Source organism: Salvia miltiorrhiza, chromosome 3, assembly GCF_028751815.1.
Source record: "Salvia miltiorrhiza cultivar Shanhuang (shh) chromosome 3, IMPLAD_Smil_shh, whole genome shotgun sequence".
Lineage (NCBI taxonomy): Eukaryota > Viridiplantae > Streptophyta > Magnoliopsida > Lamiales > Lamiaceae > Salvia > Salvia miltiorrhiza.
In genome coordinates this window covers 14997833-15010484 of record NC_080389.1, presented here as the reverse complement: position 1 = coordinate 15010484, position 12652 = coordinate 14997833, and the positions used below count along the sequence as shown (strand labels likewise).

Sequence of the window (12652 nt, the reverse complement as noted above, 5' to 3'; positions counted from 1 at the left end):
AGATGTCGATCTGGTTTAATTAATTTATCAATTTGACTAAGCTCAAATAATTTGCAATAAGCATTTTTTAAAATGAAAGAATTTATGATTTAAATTGATTTTCATAAATCCATCACTCCGAAAATTTCAATTGCTATCCACCATCAGAATGAGTTTCAATGCGTTGAGACGTCGTGCCGTTCAAGCCTTCAAAAACTACTTTGGTGATCGAGATTGGGACGCGGGTGATTTGTTCTACGTCATAAGATTACGACCGTTCTATAGATATCAACCGAGTAAGTTATACTTTACACTGTTTTCTGCTTTGGTGGTTTCTGCTTGTGGATCTTTTGTGTATCCTATTGGGGAGTTCGAATGCTATTTTTATTGCATGTTGTGGTATACTGAGCTTCATTTTCTTCGACGGCACTAACCCATTAAGAGAACTTGATAGGTTACTGTTCTTTCTGTATGCTTTGGTTGGGTTGTTGCTACTCCTTCGTTGCTTGCCTATACACTAAATCTTTCGTAGATGAGTACATGAACGCTCGGTTACAGATCATATTTCTCTGTATTATGACTATTGTAGAGGCCATAACTTTGAAGGTTGGTACAACTAGTTTCCATAGCAACTGTGGTTATGTGTAGGCGCTTCCTTGGCTTATGTTGTGTGTGGTGTACGTGGGGTGCTATGGCAAGCTGGAGGAAGTGATGAGAATCCGTAGGGGAGAATATGACAATGTTATTCATGTCATTCGTCTCTACCCTAATTTCGCAGGATTTGTTGTTCATATGACAAACAAGATCTGGAGAATGATGTGAAGGTAAGTTTAGATTCTTTCTGGAGGCTATAGCTCTGTTGTTGTAAGTTGTTACTGAAGCTTAGTCAAATCTGTAACGTTCTGACTGATGTGTTCTTGATGAATTGTTGCAAATAAGCTATGAAACTTCATTTTCATAAAACTGTAATGTCATGTTACGAATAGAGTTGTCAAAATTGACCCAACCCGATGGGCCGACCTGGTCTGCCCCGAGTTTAGGGCTGGGTTGGGCTTTAAAAAATCAGGCCAAAAAAAACTGGGCCTAAAAAGCCCGCCCAAATAGCCCGTCGGGTTGACCGGGCTTTTTGGCCTGCCCGATATCAATAATTTATGTTTGAAATTATATATTTAAAAATAATAAAATATGAAATCTATTAAAATTAAAATAAAAATTCAATTTAATTTTTCGCAATCTTCTCATAAATCCTATGTCACTATGTGTGTCTGGCGTCCCTTCTCGTCTCCCTTGACCCGCTTCTGAAACCAAACTTTCAACTAACATGAAATGCTCGATAAACGCATTATATTTTAACATGTCTATTTTTTTTTTCTTTTTTCTCCCATAACAAGACCAAACATGTGTACTATTTAGCTTATTTATTAAAACACCTATTTTTTCAATATTTCAAACCAAACATATATATAAACTGTTAAGGGGGTTGTCAATTGCTATTTTTTCAATTTTTTTAAAGTTGTTTAAAGTTGTTTAACCCAAAATCTTTTGAGGGATGCAATTTATTTTGACTCTAAAAAAAACTAGCGAGACATGTCTATATATTATAGAAGTTTCATTCAATTAATATTTTTTCATTATTTTATAATAAAAAATAGATTTAAGAAAAGAAAATTATTGGGCGGGTTTGGCCTGACCGCCCGATGGCCCGAGGAGGGCTGGGCTCGGCTTATTGTTTTGCAGCCCGATCATATTTCGGGCGGCCCATCCCGACCTGGTAAATCTTCAAAGCTCGAAAGGGATGGGCCAATTGGTCCGATTCGGCCCATTTGACACCTCTAATTACGAATTACTATAAGATTTGTTTTTTTGAATAAGCAACCATATATCACATAAATTCAATTATCAAATAAAAGTCGAGCAAGAATATTGTTGGTGTCCTTAGCCGAGAATTTTAGTTATCAATATTTATACATAAAATTTTGAAAAATTGGCATGATGAATCAGGAATTAATAGCACTTCCATTATGACTTAAGATTAGCTTCACGAACCTATTAAGAATATAATTTTTTACAGGCTTTGTGGGCTAAGGGGATTAGCACTGCTTTTTCAAGACTAGTTTTTATATTTATGATCTTAATGCTTTGTCCATCCAGGTGGGCTTACTTTACAAAAGTATTATTGAGTTATATATGCTCTAAATATTTCGATGAAATGTTAATTGTTTATCCAATAACATATTTTGTGCACTCTATTTTGTTTAAGACTCACGACAATGAATTGGTCGAGGTTCTCTTATCACGTAATACATTGTTTGATAATTGTGTACACTTGCTAGCTGATTCGGTGGGCTAATCTCTATGGGGCATTGGCTAGAGGCGTTATAAGGGTGCTCAACCGGATATGTTCCAAAGCATGTAATGTAAGGCCTGTTTGGGTGGCGTCCCGAGGTCAAATCAAACTTGTCTAGGTTACGCTCTCAATTCAAATATCATGGGAGTAAGAGATCCGACAGTCCCTAAAGGTCGAGATCACAACGAGTAACATAATTGAGCGTGATAATGGACTAAATGAAAAGAATGATTTTGCATGCTTAGAAATACTTTTATTTAAAAAAAAATAAGTCATGCTTTAAATGATTGAATATTGTCTTTACAAAAATATGAAACTTTTCATAAAATGCATGCCCATTAAGTACATTAGTACTTAGCCTAAATACTTTCAAATGTTTTCAAATTGATTGACTGGTGTTGACGGGGCAGAGCTGAGACTAGGGTTCAACTTCTTATTTTGATTTCTGCTGTAGCACAAATTCTTATCTGTCTTTTGCTTTCCCAACTTAAGAATTTTATGTTACACCCTGAACGATATTCTTATCAAGCTTAGACTTTTAATTTATAGTATTATGTTAATAAATGTTGGTTATCAGAAGCATTAAACCAAATTTGTTATTCTAAGGTTTAGCTAACTGTTGATTGTTTAGTATCATTTGATATCTGTCTTTTTTCATTCGAAGGAACATTGCCCGACTTATTATCATATTATTCAAATTCAACAAAAAATTTTCCTTATTTATTTTCATGAATTAGTCACACATCGATTATAATTGTTTCTACGAAATAATCGAACTTCCAAAGATAGGAAAATAATGTAAATAAATTAAAAATTAAGCTCATATACACCTTCCAAACTTGAATATTTGTATCGAAGCAACTCATCTGACTCAACACCCCAACAAATAAACTAATAACATGTGACCAATTTTATTTTATTTTTTTGGCCAAAAAGAGCATGCACCTACTTAAAATTGTTAGAATATCCACAATAGGGCTCGGCGAATGGGCGAGCGCCCCCGCACCCACCTAGTGTGCTTCCGTCTCACAACTCCACGCCGGATTTGGGTGAAGAGAGAGAAGGGCACGTGCAATGCACCGTCCAATTTAAAAAAATATTGTTGTTTAATCAAATTTTTTTATATAAAAATTGTTTGAAATTTAAGATTATAATTTTAATTTTAATTAAAAAGCTTCACTATTCATAATGTATTACACATTAACTAAAAGTTGGATTTTAACCATAAACATAAAAATATCATAATGATAGCCACTACTACCAAAAATGCCCATTTATAAATGTACTATATTTTTAATATTTCCGAAACATCTAAAAATTTAATAGATTTTAAAATTATGTAATTAGCTTTCACAATATTTATATTTATTAAAACATATCAAACCCTCCCTCCCCATTTAAAAAAAAAACCCCCTCCCTCCCCACTCTTCCCGTCGCATCTATGTTGGTCGAGGTCCTAGAAGCCATCATCGGACGACATCATCGCGGGGTTGCCGCCTTCGTCAAATTAGGTTGCTGCTACTGTGATTCTCCCTCCTAGCATAGAATAGCAAGATAGATCACTACAATTAACTATATTTGAGTAGTGATCCAAATGACTTTTGAAGAGCCCCAAGAAAAAATTGACCAAAAAAATTGCAGAAAATGGAAATAGAAAGAAGAAGAATAGGATAAAGATAAAGGAGAAAATCAAATCAAAAAACTAAGAATCGAAACAAAAAAAAAAGAGAAGAAGAAGAATATATGCATCAATTAATTATGTAAATGGTGTGGAAATAAAAAGAAGAAGAATATGATGGAGATGAAGGAGAAAATCAAATCAAAAGACTAAGAATCGAAACACAAAAAAAAAAAAAAAAAAAAAAGAAGAAGAACAACATATGCGTGAATTCCGTAAATGGTGTGAAACGACTAGTTTTTCAATTATTGTTTGTAGTATTACTTATAAAATATGAAAATCGATAAATGAAAAAAACGATTAAAAGGCAGAAATGTCTGTTTATTATAAAATTGATTATAAATAATATATTTTTATTCTTATGGATGTCATTAACTTTTTGTTAAGCAAAGAGGTTATTTAGAGGTATTGACTCTTGAGAGAAACCTATATTTTTTAGTTTGGGATTTAATATAAAATCAACTAAATGTAACTTCACTATTTAAAATGTACCACACATTGTAGACAAGTCTACATTTTTCAATGTGAGTTTCAATATAAAATCATCTAAATGTAACTTCACTATTTATAGTGTAATACACATTGTAGAGAGACCTACATTTTTAAATACGAGATTCAATATAAAATCAACTAAATGTAGCTTCCAGATAGTTTAATTTCTAACTTTTTGTTTTACTTTCTAATTATTATTTCTTAATCTACAAATGCATTTAAAATAAGGATAAAACAAAAATAAAAATTATTATAGTATTTTTTTTAATTATTGAATTTTTTAATTAATGTAGTATTAAATTTTAATTTAATTAAAAAATATATTAAAAATAAAGATAAAATAAAACAAAAAATTTAGAGCTCGAGAGCAGAGAACCCTAGTGTAAGGGAAGGAGCACTCCGAAATGGCGGGGACCATTTAAGAACCCCTTTAAGGGCTCTCGGATGTGGATGCTTTTATACGGCCTTACAAAAATAAATACTCCATTTTGCTATTTTGGACCTTCTCCTAAAATATGAATATTTTTATTTTTGTACAATATTCCATCACAATCCCTTTACTTTTTATGTCTACTTTTTATAAAGTGTGACCAATTTTTCACTCACAATACATTTTTGTTTAATATTTTTTAAAATATATGACACTTACAAATGTTCATATTTTTGTAAGAAAAAAGAAATAAATTATAACCCAGGAAGAGAAAATTATTTAAAAGTTAAAACGAGTAGTCTGACTTTCAAATTATTACATCGTTTAAACTAGTAGCAACTCAAATTATTTATATTTTGATTTTATTTAATATTTATATTTATTTATTTTAATATATTTTTTAATTCCAATGTAAACATAATCTCCTTCTTCAAAAATAGAAAAAGAAAACATAATCTCCTAAATTTCCAAGTTGATGAGAAATTGAGAATAAATAAATCGAGCAAAAAAAACGCTAATTCTATCAACTTCTGTCGAAATAAACACGATTTCTTCTTCTTCATCTTCTCTTCCTTCGCCTGCTTTATCCCCTTCTCTGTCACTTTCCTTTTGGGTAATCTGCATTTTCTCATGATTTCAATTAAAGATAGCTTTATCAAATAATGTTGACAAACCTTTAACGTCGTCTTCATGTAAATTCTAAGCTTGCTCTGAAACCAAGAATGCCCAAATTCCATAACTTAGTATCACATCCCAATTTTTAGCTAGAAAATATGTATTCCACACCGTCGGGAGCTGCTAAGCCCTTTATTAATTTCCCAACGGTATTCCCTACCCAAAGAACTCAAAAGAATTTGTACTTTTCCCTGAAACCCACCAAAAGAGTGCAGCTCAATTGCCATCCACGTGTTTTTCTGCCGAGGGCGAGTTCGAATTCGAGTTCGTCGACGAATTCGGGAGCTGGAGATGAGGATTTTGTGACTAGGGTTTTGAGGGAAAACCCCAGCCAAATTGAGCCTAAGTATTTGATTGGGGACAAATTGTACACGTTGAGAGAGAAGGAGAGCCTGAATAGAAAGGGTTTTAATGAGAGAATTTGGGGGATTATGAATAGGTTGAATTTGAAGGCATTGGTGAGTGGAAGTGTGAAGGAGAGTGGCGGTGAGAGTAACAATGTGAAGCCGGAGACGGAGGTTTATTTGAAGGATTTGTTGAGGGAGTACAAAGGGAAGCTCTATGTGCCGGAACAGGTTTTCGTGGGCAATTTATCTGAAGAAGATGAGTTTGATAAGAATGTGAAGGAGTTGCCCAAGATGAGCTATGATGATTTTAGGAAGTATATGAACAGTGATAAGGTGAAGTTGGTGAGTTTTAAGGAGGATGGCGGGGTTCTGTATGGTGACAATGTTTACAGGGATTTCGTCGTTGATTTAAAACAAATACCCGGTGAAACGAGCTTGCACCGGACTAAATGGTGTGTAGAGAGTATATCATCAATGTTTGTTGCTGCTTTGTGTTTGATCATCTGCTTGATTTTTTTCGTGAGTTGTGGTTGCAGGGCCATGAGACTGGATGAAGAACAAGTGCAGGATCTTTTGGAGGCGTACAAGGGACCACGGAATGAAGTAGAGAAGCAAACACTGGTATTGACATTTACAATTTGTCTTACAATGCTCTTCCCGAATTCACCGTAGGGAAACAAAATGAGAAGCACAAATAAACATGAACATGTTTGGAATGGCCACTTAATATCTCCAGTACGATCATAATGCAATTATTATAAGCTGAAGAAAGAATGCCATAATTAATCATAGTGTGAATACTTCTTTTAGCTGAATTGTATAGTTTAATTCTTTCCACATACTTTCCCTAACTAGCAACAGTGTTGATCCTGTAAGACCGTGATGACAGCAAGAAACATATGCAAGCAGTCATGGTAAAATCATCTAGGTGGTCTTGTTCTCTAATAGTTCAGTATGCAGTATAGCTCCATGCTTGTGATGGAAAAATTAGTTCATACAGTTGGTTGTACTTCCTAAGCAATGGGGCAGGTTCCGGTTATTGAATGATTATATACTTAATATTTAGCCTATCCTGATATACAACACTTGTTGGGGTTGTAGGCGTCCAAATAGTCAGCAAAGTGACAGAATCCATTTGAAGTTTTCACTTGAGTTATTGCCTGTTGGCAAGCACTGTGGAATTGATAAACTTATAAATTGTAATAGAATTGCATTGCTTAGGTTGCCGCGTTGGCTAAATTACCTTAGAAGTGTAGTTTGTCAATATCTGGGTTATATCAATCAATGAGGCATCAAAGCCAAGCATCTGTTTAGGGGAATCTGTAAGTTTATGTTTTCTTTGTGCTTATGTCAGTGTCTTACACCTCCCCCCCCTCTTTAGTCCTGGGTTGGAAAGCTGCCAGAATATCCTCATCCAGTAGCTTCGAAGATTTCCAGCAGGATGATGGTTGAACTTGGGATGTTGACTGCTGCAATGGCTGCAGCTGCAGTTGTAGTCGGGGGATTCTTGGCTTCAGCAGTATTTGCTGCTACCACCTTTGTCTATGGTGTGGCTGCATATGTCATATGGCCTCTTACCAAGCCATTTCTCAAGCTATTTTTAGGTCTTATATTTGGGGTTCTAGAAAGAATCTGGGATAATCTTGCTGAGTATCTTGGTGATGGAGCGCTTACATCAAAACTGTATGAACTTTACACTTTTGGCGGGGTTTCTGCTAGTATTGAGATGCTAAAGCCAATCATGTTGGTCTTTGTGACAATGGTGCTTCTTGTTCGTTTTACACTGTCTAGAAGACCTAAGAATTTCAGAAAATGGGTGAGCTTCACTTCCAGCATTTTCTTCGGATAGCTTTGCTGTTAGCATTTCATTACCATTGCTACTTCTACTTCATGCAGGATATATGGCAAGGCATTGAATTCTCTCAGTCAAAGCCACAAGCCCGTGTTGATGTCAGTTAATATACTTGTATTTGCTTTCCAGTTTTAATAAAATTGTGTATTTATCTTCTAAACATAACGAGAATAACATGTCTTCAGGGTTCTACCGGAGTCATGTTTAATGATGTGGCAGGCATTGAGGAAGCAGTGGAAGAGCTCCAGGAGGTACCGTTTTTCACTCCACGATACATTCTAAAAGGCAAACCTGAGCTTGATACAATTAAAATGATTTCTCTTCTTAAGCTAATTCTTCTTTCACTCATTTGTTTTCACGTAGAAATACTTTTAGGTAATACTGTGCTTGATATGCAAAGCATTTTCTTTTGACTTTCAAGTGAGATGAATGTTGATATGCAGTGATCACAGAACTTGAAAACACTTCTAATCCCTCTCCTTTTCCTTTTTTTGGCTTTTTTTGGCTGCTAATTAGTTGGTAAGGTACCTAAAGAATCCTGAACTATTTGATAAAATGGGAATAAAACCTCCTCATGGAGTACTACTTGAGGGCCCTCCGGGATGTGGCAAGGTCAGTTGTCTCTTTTTTCTAGAAACATGAATTACGAATATTATGCAATGAGTTATGTAGTCAAATGTTTTATCACCAGACACTAGTTGCAAAAGCAATAGCTGGTGAAGCCGGTGTTCCATTTTATCAAATGGCTGGATCGGAATTTGTTGAAGTATTAGTTGGTGTTGGTTCTGCTCGTATCAGGGACTTATTTAAGAGAGCAAAGGTAACTGGTTATCTTTATCATTTCTGCAAGGTTTATGTCAGTATTAAATTATTATTGACCATGTCAACATTTTTCTTAAAAGTTATGCTGTATTCATTTCACAAAAAAAAGGTCTATATTGTCTTCAGTATAACATAAGATTTGGCATGTGAAAGACTTGGTTCTGGTCCTCTATTATGATATTGCTTCCGTTTAATATATGGAACTGTGAACTGACTTATTTGGAAATGTCAGCACATGCAAATCTATCTTTATTACGCGTTTTGCAGTGAACAAAATGTTTGACGTGGCAGGCACTTTACTTGTTCTGAGTTATGCCAGCTGGTTTAACAAATCAAATTTCAGTTTTCGGTTCTTTTATCTTGCAGCTTATTGGTATCATCTACATGGCTGAAGTTAATTGGTTTAGTTTGGAAAACATAAAACAACACGAAATTACCTCTTTACGTTCCAATGATATTATTCCTGTATTTCCTCAAATATAATGACAGAGGAACTCTTGGTTCAACAGAATGATTAAGTAACTATTCCATCCCTATTGCTCTAAAATGGCATCTATAGAGACTAAAGTTTCAGTGAGTCGTCTAGCAGGTTTTAGGTTGTACAGGTGGTAATTCTATAAACTTACTGACTATATATGTTCTTTTGCAGGTAAACAAACCATCGGTCATTTTTATTGATGAAATTGATGCACTGGCCACAAGGTATGGGGATTCTAGCTAGTTTCTCTTTCCCGGCACTGAGTTTAAACTTGCTATGTCCTAAATATATGTCTACTGTTGTCATATAATGCCTACAAAAAACCTTTGGTTGCCGATTTAACCTTATTTTAGTCAACAAACTCAGGATTTATTTTACTTGATTTGTATTTGACATGTGTCTCTAGTGTAAGATATGCATGCTGTAATGCTGATCATACCTAATCTATTGCACGGCGCCCCCTTCACATAATTTGTATTGTGATAGTTTCAATGATCTTTCTTTTTAATTTTTTTTTCTTGTTGAATTCTGCTGATAATAGGCGACAAGGAGCATTCCAAGAATCATCAGATGACATGTACAATGCATTTACTCAAGAAAGGGAGACTACATTGAACCAGCTCTTGATAGAACTAGATGGATTTGATACAGGCAAAGGTGTTATCTTTTTGGGTGCCACTAACAGAATGGATTTGCTCGATCCTGCCCTTCTTCGTCCTGGTCGCTTTGATCGTAAGGTGTGTTTCTCTGAGCAGAGTATTGAGTTATCAAAGCTTGATTTCTTTCTTGGGTATGCATGGACTCCTATGAAATTTACATGGCATTTATGACCTCTTTTTTGGTAATTTCTTAGATAAGAATCCGTCCTCCGAATGCAAAAGGGAGATTGGACATTTTAAAAGTTCATGCACGGAAAGTGAAATTATCACATACTGTCGATTTGTCGACCTATGCAAACAACTTGCCAGGTATGCAATTGAGTTTTGATTTTTTATTTTTCAGTATGAAACCGACAGTAATTTTTTACAGAGCGCCATTTGTCAAATTTTCAATGGCGTAATCATTGTAACCAGGGTGGACGGGTGCAAAGTTGGCGCAACTTCTCCAAGAGGCTGCTCTTGTGGCAGTGAGGAAAGGTCATGCTGCTATTCTTGAGTCAGATATGGATGATGCAGTTGACCGTCTTACGGTGGGTCCTAAGCGTATCGGGATAAACCTAGGCCACCAAGGACAATGTCGACGAGCTACTGTAGAAGTGGGGACTGCTTTGACTTCGCATCTGCTAAGGCGTTGTGAGAATGCAAACGTTGAGCGTTGTGATCGTGTATCAATCGATCCTCGTGGACAGGTCTTTCCTCTCTTTAAATTTGTTGATTTTCTATGCATGTTGGAGTTTACACACTATTACGTTTTATTTTCCAAGCTAGGGAATAGGTTTCAACTCCTATTTGCTGACTGCTGCGATTTTTGCATTTTCATTGAATGCCTTCCTTAACTTCGAGTTTTATGCTTTGTCATAAACCTAACTTAGAAGCTCGGTTCCGTGGACAATAATGTATCACAATCAATGTGTTCATGCTAATAGCTCTTTTTCTCACTTTTCACCGACGATTTTGGGATGTCTTGTGCAGTCACTGTCTCAAGTTGTATTTAACCGCCTTGATGATGAGTCGTACATATTTGAGCGCAAACCTCAGTTATTACACCGCCTTCAGGTCTGCCATTTCAGCTCAACTAGACTTGCACTATTCTCTCCTTGCATTATTGTATGTAGTTGAGATCATAAAGGTGTTGAGATTTTCTATTTAAAGGTATTACTAGGAGGGAGAGCTGCTGAAGAAGTCATTTTTGGACGAGATACTTCTAAAGCATCAGTTAGTTATCTTGCTGATGCATCTTGGCTCGCTCGTAAGATCATTGCAATGTAGGTTTTCATCTACTGCGTTTGGTATGGTTATCTGTGTTGTCAACTCGTCATTGATTTTGCGTTTCTTGTAGCTGGAATTTGGAGAACCCTATGACAGTGCATGGCGAACCCCCTCCATGGAGAAAGAGAAGTAGATTTGTTGGTCCAAGAATCGACTTTGAGGGCTCACTGTATGACGATTATGATCTGATCGAGCCTCCCGTCAACTTCAAAATGGATGATGACATTGCAAGGAGGACGGAGGAGCTAATGCAGAATATGTATGGAAAGACCGTCTCGTTGCTTAAGCAGCACAACGCCGCTTTACTCAAAACGGTTAAGGTGCACGTTTATTCTCTTTCCTGATCACGTAGTTGATGAAATAAATCAAGGGTTAATTGGCTATAAATCCGTAGATTATTAATAAATTCCAGTTTTTCTCATATTCTATAAAATTAGTGAATAAATACACAAACCTTGATTATTTCTGAAACTTTCCCAAAATCAAGATTTCGGCTCACTTTGGGAAAATTTCTGAAATCATCAAAATTCGTGTATTTATTCACCAACTTTATAGAATATGGGAGAAATCAAAATTCTCAAATAATTTATATATCTACAGCCATTAACCCACAAATCAATACTATTGGTATCATTTCTGCTTGATCACATGTTCGAAACTACTATATTGTAAGAAATCACAAAACTTTGTTGAAACATAAAAATTCTTTGCTCGATTAGTTGAGTCCCATTGAAGTGGTTCATCAAGAGTGACTTCCCCCTAAATTCTAGTCGAACTTATGGATTTGAACAGCTCCACGTCCTATGATGAGATGAATACAAAGGCCCACGACGTATTCTTAGTCTTATTAGGTGGCCCGACACTACCACAGTGTAAAAAGCTTTGTTTCGTTGTTGCAGGTCCTTCTTGATCAAAGAGAGCTCACCGGGGAAGAGATTGATTTTATTATCGAGAATTATCCTCCACAGACGCCTCCGAGCCTCGTCTTGGAGGAAAGGGATCCGGGGAGCCTTCCATTCTTCCAACAGGATCTACCTGAGACTCAAGAGTTGGAGTACACCATGCTGTCCTCTTGATTCACCTTATGCATTTTGAGGTGATTTTTGCAAATTGATTTTTCCTCAACAGGTTTCTTGTCCTAGGATAGAGATTTTACGACGAAGGAAACCCGTATCCGCTATTTCAGGTGCGCACTGGATAATGCCGAAATTTTTGTTCATTGGTTAGATAGTTTAAGGGAGTATATATGGTACACCACAATTGGTTTTGGAAGAGTTGATCTCACCTTGTAATTAGGATGAGTATACAATAGTATGGGCTTATTCAAGTCACTGATCAATCAGTCTTAACTAAGAGGGTGTTCGACTGAGCTTATTTTAAAGAGTTTATAAGCTCTAACAATTTATAAGATGTAGTCTTTTAACATCTTATAAGTTGTCAAAGTATTTGGATAATTTAGCTTACAAGCTAAAGAGAGAATTTTGTGCTGGAGAGAAAAATTTTGTTAGAGAGAGAAAATTGAAAAGAGATAAATTTGGAAGGCCGTGCGAATGAAAATAACAAATCATAGTTAAAAATATTTGTAAAATGATTGTTGCATATAAGATTATGGAAAAATAAGTTG

At 35.6% G+C, this 12652-nt stretch overlaps 1 protein-coding gene across 1 annotated transcript; it reads left to right on the top strand.

Annotated features, from left to right (window-relative positions):
- Positions 1-5450: 5450 nt before the first annotated feature.
- Positions 5451-12453, top strand: LOC131017787 (probable inactive ATP-dependent zinc metalloprotease FTSHI 1, chloroplastic). Its single transcript, XM_057946511.1, has 15 exons — positions 5451-6400; positions 6485-6569; positions 7330-7764; positions 7845-7898; positions 7986-8051; positions 8317-8412; positions 8492-8620; positions 9272-9324; positions 9642-9837; positions 9954-10068; positions 10174-10448; positions 10732-10815; positions 10912-11024; positions 11099-11348; positions 11928-12453. Exons 1-15 carry the CDS (start codon positions 5700-5702, stop codon positions 12102-12104), a joined length of 2829 nt encoding a protein of 942 aa, XP_057802494.1. The 5' UTR covers positions 5451-5699; the 3' UTR covers positions 12105-12453.
- Positions 12454-12652: the final 199 nt, after the last annotated feature.

Excerpts from the sequence above, each read along its gene's own strand:
- LOC131017787 (XM_057946511.1), top strand. The coding sequence starts at position 5,700 with ATGTATTCCACACCGTCGGGAGCTGCTAAGCCCTTTATTAATTTCCCA. Across the intron at positions 6,401-6,484 it reads AGCTTGCACCGGACTAAATG|GGCCATGAGACTGGATGAAG; the intron begins GTGTGTAGAGAG and ends TTGTGGTTGCAG. Across the intron at positions 9,838-9,953 it reads CTGGTCGCTTTGATCGTAAG|ATAAGAATCCGTCCTCCGAA; the intron begins GTGTGTTTCTCT and ends GTAATTTCTTAG.